General features: G+C 58.4%; 1 protein-coding gene and 1 long non-coding RNA gene across 3 annotated transcripts in view; one reads left to right on the top strand and one right to left on the bottom strand.

Moving 5' to 3' along the window:
* The window catches only part of LIMK2 (LIM domain kinase 2), an 85,989-nt gene extending 73,662 nt beyond the window's left edge, over positions 1-12,327 (top strand). For both annotated transcript variants that reach the window (XM_018060949.1, XM_018060950.1), the window contains 12 exons: positions 433-621; positions 1,739-1,844; positions 2,126-2,322; positions 3,413-3,599; positions 4,331-4,417; positions 5,028-5,159; positions 5,403-5,459; positions 6,857-6,922; positions 7,906-8,080; positions 8,762-8,817; positions 9,588-9,745; positions 10,928-12,327. In XM_018060949.1, the coding sequence (XP_017916438.1) occupies positions 433-621; positions 1,739-1,844; positions 2,126-2,322; positions 3,413-3,599; positions 4,331-4,417; positions 5,028-5,159; positions 5,403-5,459; positions 6,857-6,922; positions 7,906-8,080; positions 8,762-8,817; positions 9,588-9,745; positions 10,928-11,072 (1,555 nt within the window). In that variant the 3' untranslated portion in view covers positions 11,073-12,327. The remainder of the gene's footprint in view (positions 1-432; positions 622-1,738; positions 1,845-2,125; positions 2,323-3,412; positions 3,600-4,330; positions 4,418-5,027; positions 5,160-5,402; positions 5,460-6,856; positions 6,923-7,905; positions 8,081-8,761; positions 8,818-9,587; positions 9,746-10,927) is intronic.
* LOC108637845 lies at positions 9,956-10,953 on the bottom strand. Its single transcript, XR_001919348.1, has 2 exons — positions 10,905-10,953; positions 9,956-10,787 (listed from the first exon to the last, which is right to left on the bottom strand). It is a non-coding gene; the product is annotated as an uncharacterized LOC108637845 (long non-coding RNA).

Here is a 13,040-nt window from a genome sequence, read left to right as displayed (position 1 = left end):
AGTGCACTGATTATATTGCTGTCACAGCGGTGGCTCTTGACCAGCTCTGAAAGCTGTGAGCAAGGTAATGAACGTCTCTGCCCTCTGTCCGTACCTACTGGGAGAGTAAGCATACTGCCCTGCAGGCCTCCCAGAGGGAGACGATGGCTGGGAGGGGACTCTCGGAGGGGGAGCCCAGGATGTTAAAGGCAAAGGCCCCTTAGAACTCACTCAGCCCAGCTGCCTCGGTCAACAAAAAAAGTCAGGTTGTGGCCCAGTTCTTACCTTGAGTCAGAGGCAGAGAACCCAGGCTGCTCATTGTGAGCGACCAGCTGGGATCAAGCAGGGCAGTGAACATGGGGCCATGCGCTCCGCCGCTGGAAGGCTCCTTGTTGCTGGGGGCTTCCAGGTGGGGCTCCAGGATCTAAGCCCCCTTTCTGCTCCTCCCCGCAGTGGGAAGTGCCACAACGAGGTGGTGCTGGCACCCATGTTTGAGAGGCTGTCCACGGAATCCGTCCAGGACCAGCTGCCCTACTCTGTCACACACATCTCCATGCCGGCCACCACCGAAGGCAGGCGGGGCTTCTCCGTGTCTGTGGAGAGTGCCTGCTCCAATTACGCCACCACTGTGCAAGTGAGAGAGTGAGTGCCTGGGGTGGGGATTCTGGAGCGGAGCACACAGCAGGCCTCGGAGCCCCCGCATTCACATCGTGTCTCTTCTCCTGGGCTCAGTGTGCTGTCGCCACGCCTGGGCCCTGGCACTGACTGCCCTCACCCGCCACCGCGGCCGCTTCCTGCCAGATACTAACACCAGAACCGCTCACCTTTCATGGGTCAAGTTTCACATCATGTTTGCTCTTTGAAATTATCTGGCTTGGTTATGTCTGTTTATCACCTGTCCCTTCACGGGTTCCCTGTGGAACTTAGTCCGGTTCGTTGCTGCACACCCAGGGCCTGGAGCAGTGCCTGGCACATAGTGGGTGCACATGGATTGTTGTTCCATTGGTTGAGTGAGTGAATGGAGGAAGGAGGAGAAAGAGGTAGAGACTCCATGCTGTGTCCAGGCCGGCGACTGGGTGGGGAAAGGGTCTGTCCATCTAATACCAGTCGTGAGGCACTGTGGCTCCCAGCCGTGTAGACGGTGATCATGTGCTTACTGTGTGCCAGGTGCTGGGTGCTCACAGCAGAGGGGGATCCTGGGGCTGGGAAGTCAGAGGGAGGTGAGGTCTGCTCTAAGCCTGGAGCTGTGTTCAGGACAGAAGTGGGGGTCTGTGGCTGTGTCTGGTATAGATTGGGTGGTTGGGAGTAGCCAGAAGGGGCCTGTTAAGTCACAGAGAGCCTAGATCATGAGGACCCAATGGGTCTTGAGGGATTTAAGCAGCAAGGTGACACGACCAGGTCAGCGTTTTAGAAGCATCGCTGCTGTGGAAGTGGGACGGGAGAGGGGCAGGCCTAGAGGTGCAGAGACCAGGTAGGAGGCTGATGCGTGGAGCAAGAGACGGGTGTTGGTAACCATGATGATGGAGCCTTCTTCAGGACGTGAGGATTGGGGGGCTGCGAGGAAATTCCCGAAGCAGGGAGTGCAGTCTAGGTTTCTGGCTTAGGCCTCTGGGTGATAGGGTGGGACCTCTCCCTGAGTGGCCTGGCCCTTGGGGCCCGGGTGAGGCCCAGGGCCTGGTGAGCCCTCCCTGCATGAGTGAAATGGGCCAGGCTGTCTTTAAAGAGGCCTCTGCCCCACCTCCTCTCTTGTCCGGCCCAGGGTCAACCGGATGCACATCAGTCCTGACAACCGCAATGCCATCCACCCCGGGGACCGCATCCTGGAGATCAACGGGGCCCCCGTGCGCACGCTCCGCGTGGAGGAGGTACCGGCTGTCCTGTGGTGGGGAGGGGGCGGACCGTGAGCAGACCCTTTTTGTCTGGCCACTGAGCCTGTGAGCACCAGTGACCCCCTCTGTCAGCCTGGCTTGTTCCCAGGGCAGCAGGGATGGCTGGCCATGTTGGGGAGTACCAGGCTGTGGGCAGAGGGCACGGTGTGGCCAGCGGCCGCCGGAGGCCACAGCAGGCTCTGGTCCTCTGGCCTGACGGTGGGTGGCCCACGATGGGACGCCCTGCAGGCCCCGCCTCACACCGCTCCCGGCCGCAGGTGGAGGACGCCATTAGCCAGACGAGCCAGACACTGCAGCTCCTGATTGAACACGACCCCGTCTCCCAGCGCCTGGACCAGCTGCGGCTGGATGCACGGCTCTCTCCCTGCACGCAGAATGACAGACATGCGCACACCCTCAGCCCCCTGGACACCAAGGAGAACCTGGAGGGGACGCTGAGGAGACGCTCCCTGAGGTGCCCCATCCCGCCCTGGCTCTGTGCTGCCCCACGCCCAGCCCTCAGACAAGTGGAGCTGGCTCTCTGAGGCCAGCAGAGTTAGGAAGGGAGCCAGCTGGCCAGGGGCAGGCAAGGAGGATTGTGCTGACCCAGCGCCCCCCGAGGATAACAGTTCATAGCCAGGGCCCACGTGTGATCTGACCCAGCTGTCTGCCAGCTTTCCCTAGAAACCAGAGTGTAGTTGCTAAGTCATGTCCGACTCTTTGTGACCTCATGGACTATTCCCTGCCAGGCTTCCCTGTCCGTGGGATTTTCCAGGCAAGAATACTGAAGTAGGTGGCCATTTCCTTCTCCAGGAGAAGCCAGAGGGTCAGGCTTTGTCCACTGAACTCTGAGCTGGGCAGGAGGCAGCGGTGCTGGATCCCAAAGGGTGGCAAGGCCTGTGGGGGGAAGCGTGGGGTGCCGAGACTGGACAAGGGGCACAGATAAGCATAGATAAGGATATTGAAAACCAGAAAGCAAGAGATGAATGCTCGAGGGGGGACCAGAAGTCCCTTCTTTAGGAAGTCAGAGTGACAGTCACCAACCATTGGCTGCTCTTTAAAAATGTCATAAACTAAAAAAAAAAAAAAAGTCATAAACATAGTGGCTCTTTTGCTCTAAAAATCATACGCACTTATTAAAGTTCAGGAAATACAGGCAGGTACTACAGAGATGTCCCCTTTGCTCGTGTTTTGGGTGGTAGTGGGCTGTTGCTCTAAGCCAGCCGGGGCCGTAAATCAGGCAGACGTGGAAGGTGATGGATTCCCATTGATCCGTCGACACCGCTGCCAGCTGGTGGAGTCTAGTCCCTCCGGGTGAGAGGTGCTCAGGGTTCCTACTTTGTGGGTGATTTTCGCATGCTTACATAGACTCCGGATGTCTGCCGCCCCCAGACAACACCTCTGTCCGATGTTAGAGTCCCCCTCCCCCGTCCCAGCACCCTGACTGCAGACGTTGGAAAGACCGGGATGGCCCTGAGGTTCCTGCCTCCAGGCTTCCATGCTGGGTCTCTGAGGGCTGCCCTGTCCCCACCCTCATCCCTTGTCCCCCTCCTCCTCCTCTGCAGACGCAGTAACAGCATCTCCAAGTCCCCCGGCCCCAGCTCCCCCAAGGAGCCGCTCCTGCTCAGCCGTGACATCAGCCGCTCAGAGTCCCTGCGCTGCTCCAGCAGCTGCTCGCAACAGATCTTCCGGCCCTGTGACCTGATCCACGGCGAGGTCCTGGGGAAGGGCTTCTTCGGGCAGGCCATCAAGGTGAGCGCCGGCTCCACCCCTCTGCCCCCCAGCCCTCGCACCCTCCTCTGGGGATTTTCATCACTTGCCCTCCCAGGCCACCTGAAGGCAGCGTTGCTGCTGGTGTGAGCTTGGGGGACCTGGAGCCCTGGGTGGGACAAGGTCGCCTGTGGCCCCCCCATCTCTGGTCAGTGAGTGTTTCTTAGGTGCCCAGAGGCCTCGGTGTGGGAGTGGCTCCTGCCTCCCTGCTGAACAGTCTCAGGGACTAACCTCTCTCTCTCTCTCTCCTCCTCCTCCTCTGCTGAGAGCTGGGAGGGGGGGTCAGGTAAGCCGTGTGTCTCAGCCTTCGGGGCCATGGGGCTGGAGAGCTTCCTCACAACCCCCTCAGCTCCCTGGTGCATGTCTGTGGCACTGACCCTCTTGCCCCCCAGACTCCTGTTCCCCGAGAGACACGCTTCTGGGTCAGATGACCAGAACCCCTGCTTGGCTTGGCAGCACCCCTCCCCCCGCCTCCCCCCCACACGCCCCTTTTGTGGGTTCTCGCCTCTCCTCCGTGCATGCCCAGCTCTCCGGGGAGGAAGGTGTGCTCCCTTCTGAGGCCCGTGCTGTGTTCCGCACTTGAACTGTCAGTCTGATCCGGCCGATGACGTCAGCGTGTCCTCCAGGGCATGGGATGGCCAGCGACAGATTTGCGCGTAGTTCCCCAGAAGGGCCTCTGTTCTCTGCACCAGTGACAGTCACCCTCCTTTTAGGTGACGCACAAAGCCACGGGCAAAGTGATGGTCATGAAGGAGCTGATCCGGTGTGATGAGGAGACACAGAAGACTTTTCTAACTGAGGTAAGAAGCGGGGTGGGGCCTAGGAGTTTGTGTCACTGTTGAAAGAGGAAAATTGATACTAAAGAATGACTTCAATCCCAGCTTTCAGCACCAAAAAAAAAAAGATGTGAAGAGGAAGCTTAGTTTGGAGTCGTTGGTTTCTTAAGGCAGAACAGACCATTAGAGGAATGTCCCTGCCCCCCCTGTAAATGACGGCACATTATTTGTACAAAAAACACTGAGGACAGCACGAACTGGTACAGTGAGCTGTGCTTCACGGAGCTCGTGGAGTGTGGGGTGAGCACAGACGCTTTGGAGCAGCTCGACACTGGACACCCCGCCGGGCCAGCCTGGCACCTTAGTGTCCTTCCCTGCTGCCCCACAGGGTGCCACCCTCCTGGTTTTCCACCTCACTCTGGGGCCCTGCCTCTCCAGTTCCCCAGATATAGCTCTTAGAAAGGCAGGGTCCCAAGTGCGAGGCCTGGGAGGCTGTCCCCATCCACTTGGGGGTTTCTTCCCCAGCACCCGAGACAGGAGGGGGAGACGCAGGGCACGTGTGTCACGCTGACTCCCCGAGGGAGGGGGTGAGGAACAAACTGGGCCCCGCCCTTGCGGCCTCCCCGCCCTGCAGGTGAAGGTGATGCGCAGCCTGGACCACCCCAACGTGCTCAAGTTCATTGGCGTACTATACAAGGACAAGAAGCTTAACCTGCTGACAGAGTATATTGAGGGGGGCACGCTGAAGGACTTTCTGCGCAGCGTGGTGAGCACAGTACCCCCAGAGTCCTTGAGAGCCTTGAGGGGTCATCAGTGGGGCCCCTATGTCATCACTGCTCTGGAACCACAATGATCAGAGAGACCCTCTGCCTTACCTGCAGAGGGCCATGGTGGGTGGGACTGGGCACAGGCAGGGAGGGTTTACTGCGGATCACATTGACCCACGGGGCCTGGACCACCAGTAGAACAAGGCCCAGCGGCCTCTGACGGGCCTTCCTCCATCCTGCAGGACCCGTTCCCCTGGCAGCAGAAGGTCAGGTTTGCCAAAGGCATCGCCTCTGGAATGGTGAGTCCTGCCGACATCCCTGCCAGCAGAGTGGGTCTGGGAGGAGCTTGGACAGGCGTCTGCTGAGGCTGGTGTGTGGGTGCTTAGTAGGGGTTAGCAGTGATGAGAGAGGGGCTGACATCGAGGAGGCCAGAAGGAAAAGGCAGGCACGCACCGTCATGGGGGCAGGTGGTACAGGAGAGGGGTGGGCACCCCCTGAGGAGGGGCGGCAGGCAGGTTGGAAAGAGTTCCATGGGCGTGTGAGCAGCTGCAGGAGCCCAAGAGAGGGTACCGGTGTTGTGGCAGGGGCCGGGGAGTGGTTCTGCGTGGGAGGGTGGCTCAAGAGCCAGAGGCGGAGGCCTGGAATGGGAAATAGCAAATATAGACTAGTCTGGACACATGAGGGTAGGAAGAGGGAAAGGTTAAAGTCAGAGCGCTGAGATAAGAAGTGGTGCATCCACACAGTGGCATGTGACTCAGCCACGAAAAGGATGAAATAAGGCCATTCGCCGTTATGGACGGACCTAGAGATTGTCACACTGAGCGAAGTCAGTCAGACACAGAGAGACAAATATCACGATACCGCATATGTGTGGAATCTGAAACAACGGTACAAATGAGCCTATTCACAAAAGGGAAATAGAGTCACAGGTGTAGAAAACAAACTCATGGCTGTCAAGGGGGGAGGGATGGATTAGGAGGTTGAAATCAACATATATACACTACTATATAGAAGATGGGTCACTATTAAGAACCTACTGAATAGGACAGGGAAGTCTTCTCAGTACCTTGTAATGACCTGTATGGGAAAAGAATCTGCAAAAGAGTGGATATATGTATATGTGTAACTGATTCACTCTGCAGTACGCCTGAAACTTAACACAGCATTATAGATCAACTACACTCCAATAAAATTTTTTTTTTCTAAGTGAGAGCGCTGAATGCTAACCACTAGACCACAGGGAAAGTGTGGACAGAGAGGGAAGTGTGTGTTGGGAGCACAGATCAGCTGGGCCAGGAGGTGGCCACTTCCCCTCTCACAGCAGGAAGGACCCAGGGTGGCTAAACCCAGAGACTGGGTGGGGGTAGCCTAACTCTGAGTAAAATAGGTTAGGGGGCGCTCACTGGGCCCAGAGGGTTGGGAACGTCAGGACAGAGCAGCGCCTGGGTTGGGATCGGCGAACAGAGGCTGCTGGGCAGGAGACGGCAGCAGGGAGAGGGGAAGCCCTTGGCCTTCTGCTGACACCAGGATGAGGAGTGATGGCAGGAGGGCCCTAGAGTCCAGGTTGGGTTCTGAAGCTGGCGTGGGGGGTGGGGGGTGTTCTGGGGGAAGAACGGGTTTTGGGGCCCCCGAGTCTCAGAGTCAGTGTCTAGCCGATCGACTGGCCGTGGGCCTCAGCTCCTACCTCTGGTTCCAGGCCTATTTGCATTCCATGTGTATCATCCACCGGGATCTGAACTCGCACAACTGCCTCATCAAGCTGGTACGTGCCCCCAGGGCAGCCCTCCTGGCTCCCTTGTTGCCAGCAAGACTGCCTGGCCCCTCTGGCTTTAGATCAGAGGTATCGCCTCGGGCTCCTGTCTTCTGGGGGATCCCCGCACACGCAGACAAACCCCACCTCCTCCCAGTAGCAGCCTGTGAAATCCTCTGGTTTGAAGGGACTTGAAGTTCTTCAGCTGTTTGTAGAGCCCTTCACTTCTCCTGGTTTTGCCCCTTGTTGGGGCAAGCAGCTCCCCAAGGACCCCATTTTGCAGCTGTGGCACCTGAATCCTCAGCCCGAGGCCCCAGAGCTACTAAATTCACAGGGACGGGTTTGGGGCCAGCCTCCCTCTTCCCCTGCCAGTCAGCTCGGCTCGCTACAGTGTTACTCCTGTTGACTTGCAGTGTGGCTTCCTGGGTGTCCACTCACTGGCCCTGGCCATGCCCTCTGGACTCCCACCAAACAGTCTTAATCCCTTTTCCACATGACTGCCTTGTAGCTATTTGAAGAGCTTATCTCCCCTTCGCCCCCCACCCCCACGGAAGGCCTCTATCTTGTCTTTCTCTGTCTTATCCTGGTTCTAGCTTTAAGTTTTTCTGAGAACAAGGCAGGATGAGAAAAAAAGCAAAACAAAAGAAATCCTCTGTCCCGCCTCTTGAGTTCCACTCTCCAGGTCCCAGGGCCTCTGCTAAGAACACCCTCTAGGTCTGGGGAAGGCAGTGGCACCCTACTCCAGTACTCTCGCCTGGAAAATCCCATGGACGGAGGAGCCTGGTGGGCTGCAGTCCATGGGGTCCTCGTACACGACTGAAGCGACTCAGCAGCAGCATCCATGCAGAAAGCACAGACTGAGAAAACAAACACCATGCCCCGATCGTCAAGACACCCCTTGGTCATACGCCTCTTCTCTCCTTCTCTTGGGACTGTCCGGTCTCCGTCCCGTTGTCCCCCGCCCCCCAGGGCTGACCTGACCCTTGTCCTCTCAGGACAAGACCGTGGTAGTGGCTGACTTCGGGCTGTCACGGCTCATCGTCGAGGAGAGAAAGAAGCCCCCCGTGGAAAAGGCCACCACCAAGAAGCGCACCTTACGCAAGAACGACCGAAAGAAGCGCTACACGGTGGTGGGGAACCCCTACTGGATGGCCCCGGAGATGCTCAACGGTCAGTCCTGACACCCCGGAGGGCAGGCGGGGCCGCGTCTCGCAGCAGAGCCCCAGGGTGTGTAGACCAGGTACCCGGAGCTGGGGGTGCATGGTTTTCATCCCGTGCCAGACTGGACCTCGAAGACGCCTCCCTCCCTGAGATCAGCCCTGCAGGCTGGCTGGCGCCCCGTCCTGGGCCCACGCTGAGGTCTGACCGCGGCTCCTGTGCCCCAAGGGGTAGCTGAGCACTCAGGCGCTTTACTGCCTATTCTCACTCCGTGCTGAGAACTGAGGTGTGCTGCCCCCTCGTGGCTGAGGCGCAGACCAGCTGCAGATGCTGGCCGGGCCTCCTGAGCCAGACAGGGCCGTGAGACTGCATAAGTGGCCCACTGAGGCCATTTCTGAGGTCTTTAGTCAGAGAGTGCACAGGAGGCAGTGCCAGCGTCCAGGCGCAGCCTGGCCCAGTTCTCGTTCACTGTCCCCTGCGGCTTCACCCTGCGCAGTGTCGTTTCATGAGACCTCTCTCAGGCTGACTGAGGAGCGGTGGTTTTCAGACGGGGCCTGTCCCCACAACCTTAGAGGCACCCCCACAGAACCTCTCCTAGCCCTGGCTCTTGGCTCTGGCCTGACCTGGCTCCAGACGCAGTGCAGAGCAGAGATGGGACCAAACCTAACAGCCTGCTCTCCTGTGTTTCCGAAGGAAAGAGCTACGATGAGACGGTGGATGTCTTCTCTTTTGGGATCGTCCTCTGTGAGGTGAGCCCAGCACGGAGGCCAGGCCTGAGGCAGCAGGCCTGGCAGCTCGGTCCCCCAATTGGGATGGGTGCTCCTCCTCCTAGGATACATAGTGCCACAAAGTCAGCAGGAGCAGAGGGCCGTGTTGGTTATCACGGGTCTGTGGACATGTTCGAGTTTCACTGCTTTAAAAATATCGTTCAGTCTAACAGAAATCAGTTGAGCATCTACTCTATGCAGAGCCCTGGGCTGGCACCAGAGGGCTTCAGACATGAATCAGATCCAGTGCCTCCCTTCTCAGGGCCCGAACTCTGGCACAGGGCAGGGCGCAGCTGTGTGAAAGCCGCCCCTCCAGAGGCCGGTCACGGGCGTCGTGCTTCTGCACTGAGGCTCCTCCAGATTCTCTAGTCAGGAGACAGGCCTGCATTAGCAAGATACGGAGAGATGGGATGGGGCAGCTCTCTCAGCTGGGTTTTTACCTCCTTCCTCTTCTGTTTATTTGACTGCGTCTGGCCTTAGTTACAGCACGCAGGCTTCCCTCGAGGTGCAGCGCGCAGACTCAGTGGTTGCAGCACACAGGCTTGGTTGCCCTGCAGCATATGGGATCTTAGTTCCCTAACCAGAATTGAACCTGTGTCCCTGCATTGCCAGACGGATTCTTAACCACTGGAGCACGAGGGAAGCCCCTGCCTCCCACTTCTGACCATCCCTCCTGTCCTGTCCCTGCACCAGCAGCCCCCTCCTCCACCACGTGGCTGCACCGTCCCTGACCACTGTCTTTCCACCTGCAGATAATCGGGCAGGTGTATGCAGATCCTGACTGCCTGCCCCGAACACTGGACTTCGGCCTCAACGTGAAACTCTTCTGGGAGAAGTTTGTCCCCACAGACTGCCCCCCAGCCTTCTTCCCCCTGGCCGCCATCTGCTGCAGACTGGAGCCTGAAAGCAGGTCAGAGTCCACGCCCCTCGCCCAGCCCGCATGGTCCTGGGATGCTCGCCCCAGTCCTCAGCCATCGCCAAGCTTTTCCCAGGCGCAGGGTGGCCAAAGCCTTGAGCTCACGGATGTAGCCATCAACCACTGAAGCCACCTGACGACCCTGACGTGTCAGTAGGCAGGGAGGGAGACCGGGGTGTTGTAGCAAGTGACCCAGAGACAGCGTTAAACTTTAACAGCAGGAAATTCACCCAAACCTATATACCATGCTAACACTGTCTTCAAGTTTCCATGTTCCCATGTCCATGTCCAAACACATTTTTTCACAGTTATCTTAAATAGAGGAAAGTCTGACGTTTTGCTTTGCGTTTTTGTCACTACACAGTATTCCAGATGATCATTTCTGTTGACTGTGAAATTCACTAGGAGACTGTAGGAACATACGTGTGCAGATGTTCAGGGTTTTCCAGTTCCTGCTTACAGTAGGCATTACAATGAGCATCTTTATGCATTAGCCAACTTTTTCCTTTAAAGAAATATTTTTAAAATTATCTTTAGTATATGAGAACATGTATTTAATATGTGAGAAAGCGACAGATACTATGGGAAAAGGACTCAAGCCAAGCAAAAAGGGTTGTTCAGGGTGCAAGTTACCATCTTTAAGATGGTGGTCAGAGTAGGTCTTGCCAAGAAGGTGACAAGATGTTTAAGCAAAATCGAGGAGGAGATGGGGGAATGGACCTGAGCTGTCTCCAGGGCAGTAGGAGCCAGGCGTTCTCTTTCCTTGGGGTGAGCTGCCAAGACTGTGGGAAGCCCCACCCGGGGCAGATCCCATCGATATGGAAACGATTTTCAGTCTCAAGACTGAAAGGATCTTTGAAAGGGCATTTAGTCCAAACCCACCAGTGATGATTGCCTTTTCTCTGAGACCTGGACGGGGCTTTTCTTCTCCTGGACTTGATTTCCAAGCCGCCCCTTCGAGCCAGACCCACCTCTCCCTGCGTTATCACCGCTCATCTTTGCAGCAGCCTGTGCAGCCATATGACCCTGCTTCCCACTGAGGCACACCAAGGTTAAGGGCTTGCCCAAGGTCAGACACCCAGGAAGTGGTGGAGCCACAGGCCTGGGTGCCTTCCTTGCCACCTCACTGCCCGCGCCCACCCCCATAACTCACCTGTCTCCTCCTCCTCTTTCTAGACCGGCATTCTCCAAACTGGAGGACTGCTTTGAGGCGCTGTCCCTGTATCTGGGGGAGCTGGGCATCCCACTGCCTGCAGAGCTGGAGGAGCTGGACCACACCGTGAGCGTGCAGTACGGCCTGATCCGGGACTCACCTCCCTAGCCCTGGCCCAACCCCTTTCCGGGGGCCTCCCCCAGCCAGCACTGCCCCCTCTGCGCCCATCCCTGCTGCGGGCAGGGCCGGCCACGCCTCCCGGGGATCGGCAGCTCATTCGGAAGCAGGACTGGCCATCCTCCTACGTCCCCGGAGGCAAGCGGGCACAGCACCAGGGAAACGTCCCCACAGGTCCTGGAGCCCAGTTACTGTCCATAAATCCAACACTCGCCTGGAAGCTGTGAAGAAAAACAAAGCCTGGTCCCTGAGCCAGGAGGAGTCTGTTACTCGTGACCACTCGGGAGCGCCTTGGCAGTGGATTCCCAGAGGCCCTTGCTGACACTAACCAGCGCACCCTGGACCTGCTGGGCAGGCTCCCAGGTGCACCGCTGGCGGACCCTGACGCCTCTGGTTCGGCCGGTGCAGGAGGACTTCTCGTGGAGTGTGGCAGAGAGTGCGGCTGTCCGAGGACGGGAAGCTACCGCAGTGCTCCCTGGCCCTGGCGCGTCCCGCCCTCCCCTGGGCAGCGTTGAGGGAGTGGGCTGTAAAGCGTCTCCTGGTCGGTTTGTGGTGGGTCCGGCCAGGAGTCAGGAGCAGGGCTGGTTTCTGTTCGCCTCCTGGGCCCCGGGGCCCCATCGGCTCTAGGGGGAGCCTCCACTTGTGTTCTCACGCTGAGCTCTGGACTGGCGGGGAACTCATGGGCGCGTCCTTCCTGCCGGCGACAAGCAGTCACCCAGGCCGAAGGCAGAGGCCCCGCCCACGAAAGCCCTGGTGTCCTGGCTGCTGTCATTTGCACGCTCACGTGTGCTTCATCCAGGAGCCTGGGCTTGTGTGGGGCAGGCTCTGGAGGACACTGGCTGATGGCAGGCCCAGCATGTGGGGTGTGGGCTGACCCTGCACCATATCTGCTAAGTGAGGAGTGGGTTTGGGACCTTACTGCGGTGTGAGTGGTTGTGCTGGGGGTGGGGGCGGCTGGGTGATGCTGGAGAAGGCGGTTGCCGTTCAGACTGTCTTGGTGTTGTACCTGTGGGGGTGATACGTGAAACGCTGTACATAGACCTGATGAGCTGTGGGACTAGGTGTTGCCTCTGGCCAGAGTCCTTGCTGTCACGGCTGTGCTCAGGTGTGGAGTGCCCTGGGCTCCTGGCAGCAGGGAGGCCGGCATTGTGCGGCTGGTGCTGCCTCGGTGGTCCCCGCAGGAGTGGGGGTGGTGGGCCCAAACCGGGCCGTGGAGCAGACCAAATAAATTAAGCAGTTAACGTGACTGATGGTGCAGAGTGAGAACGCGCCTTGCGGCCTGGTTCAGGGAGATTCACGTGGAGGGTGCACTAGCCACTTTGAGGCCCTGGCCATGTGACCCCACAGCAGAGGTTCGCGTGCTCTGACCCTACCTCTTACACAGAACACCCGCCTGCTCCAGGGGACGTGTGCAGCCCAACGGAGGCAGCCAGGCCTCAGGGCAGGTGACCCACCGCCTCCCAGCCATGCCATCCCCTCAGGGCCACCCAGGCCCGCCCTCCAATGTCCGCGCACTCCCACTTGCCCGGCTGTCCTGGAGTCCTCACTGCAGGGCTGGGTTGCCACCTTAACGGAGGAGGAAGTGTGTGCTCATCACCCCTGCCCCTGGTGTCTCCTTCCAAGAGCTCAAGGGGAAACCTGTTTCTTGTGTCTGCACACAGGGCCTGTGGGGTGCCGGCTGGGCCAGGTGATGTGATCTGGCTCATGGGATCCTGGGCACAGCACGCGTCCACAGACCCAAAGGTGGTTTCTCCTGAAGCTGGCTGGAGTCAGGGCCAAGATCTGGTTCCTGGAAAAACACATACTAGGGTGCCCCTTGCTGGCAGCAGTATAGAGTGGTGACTGGATACAGGCAGAGGTCACCCTGGGTGTTCCTAGAGGCTGAGAACCTGTTGTGAAATCCTTGCTAAAAAGCCCCCCAAAAACTGCCATTGGTAGCTTCTGCTGGAGCCCTAGGAG

The sequence above is a fragment of the Capra hircus genome, chromosome 17 (genome assembly GCF_001704415.2).
Source record: "Capra hircus breed San Clemente chromosome 17, ASM170441v1, whole genome shotgun sequence".
Lineage (NCBI taxonomy): Eukaryota > Metazoa > Chordata > Mammalia > Artiodactyla > Bovidae > Capra > Capra hircus.
Note: the sequence above shows the minus strand (reverse complement) of the source record. Positions and strands in the feature narration are given on the sequence as shown.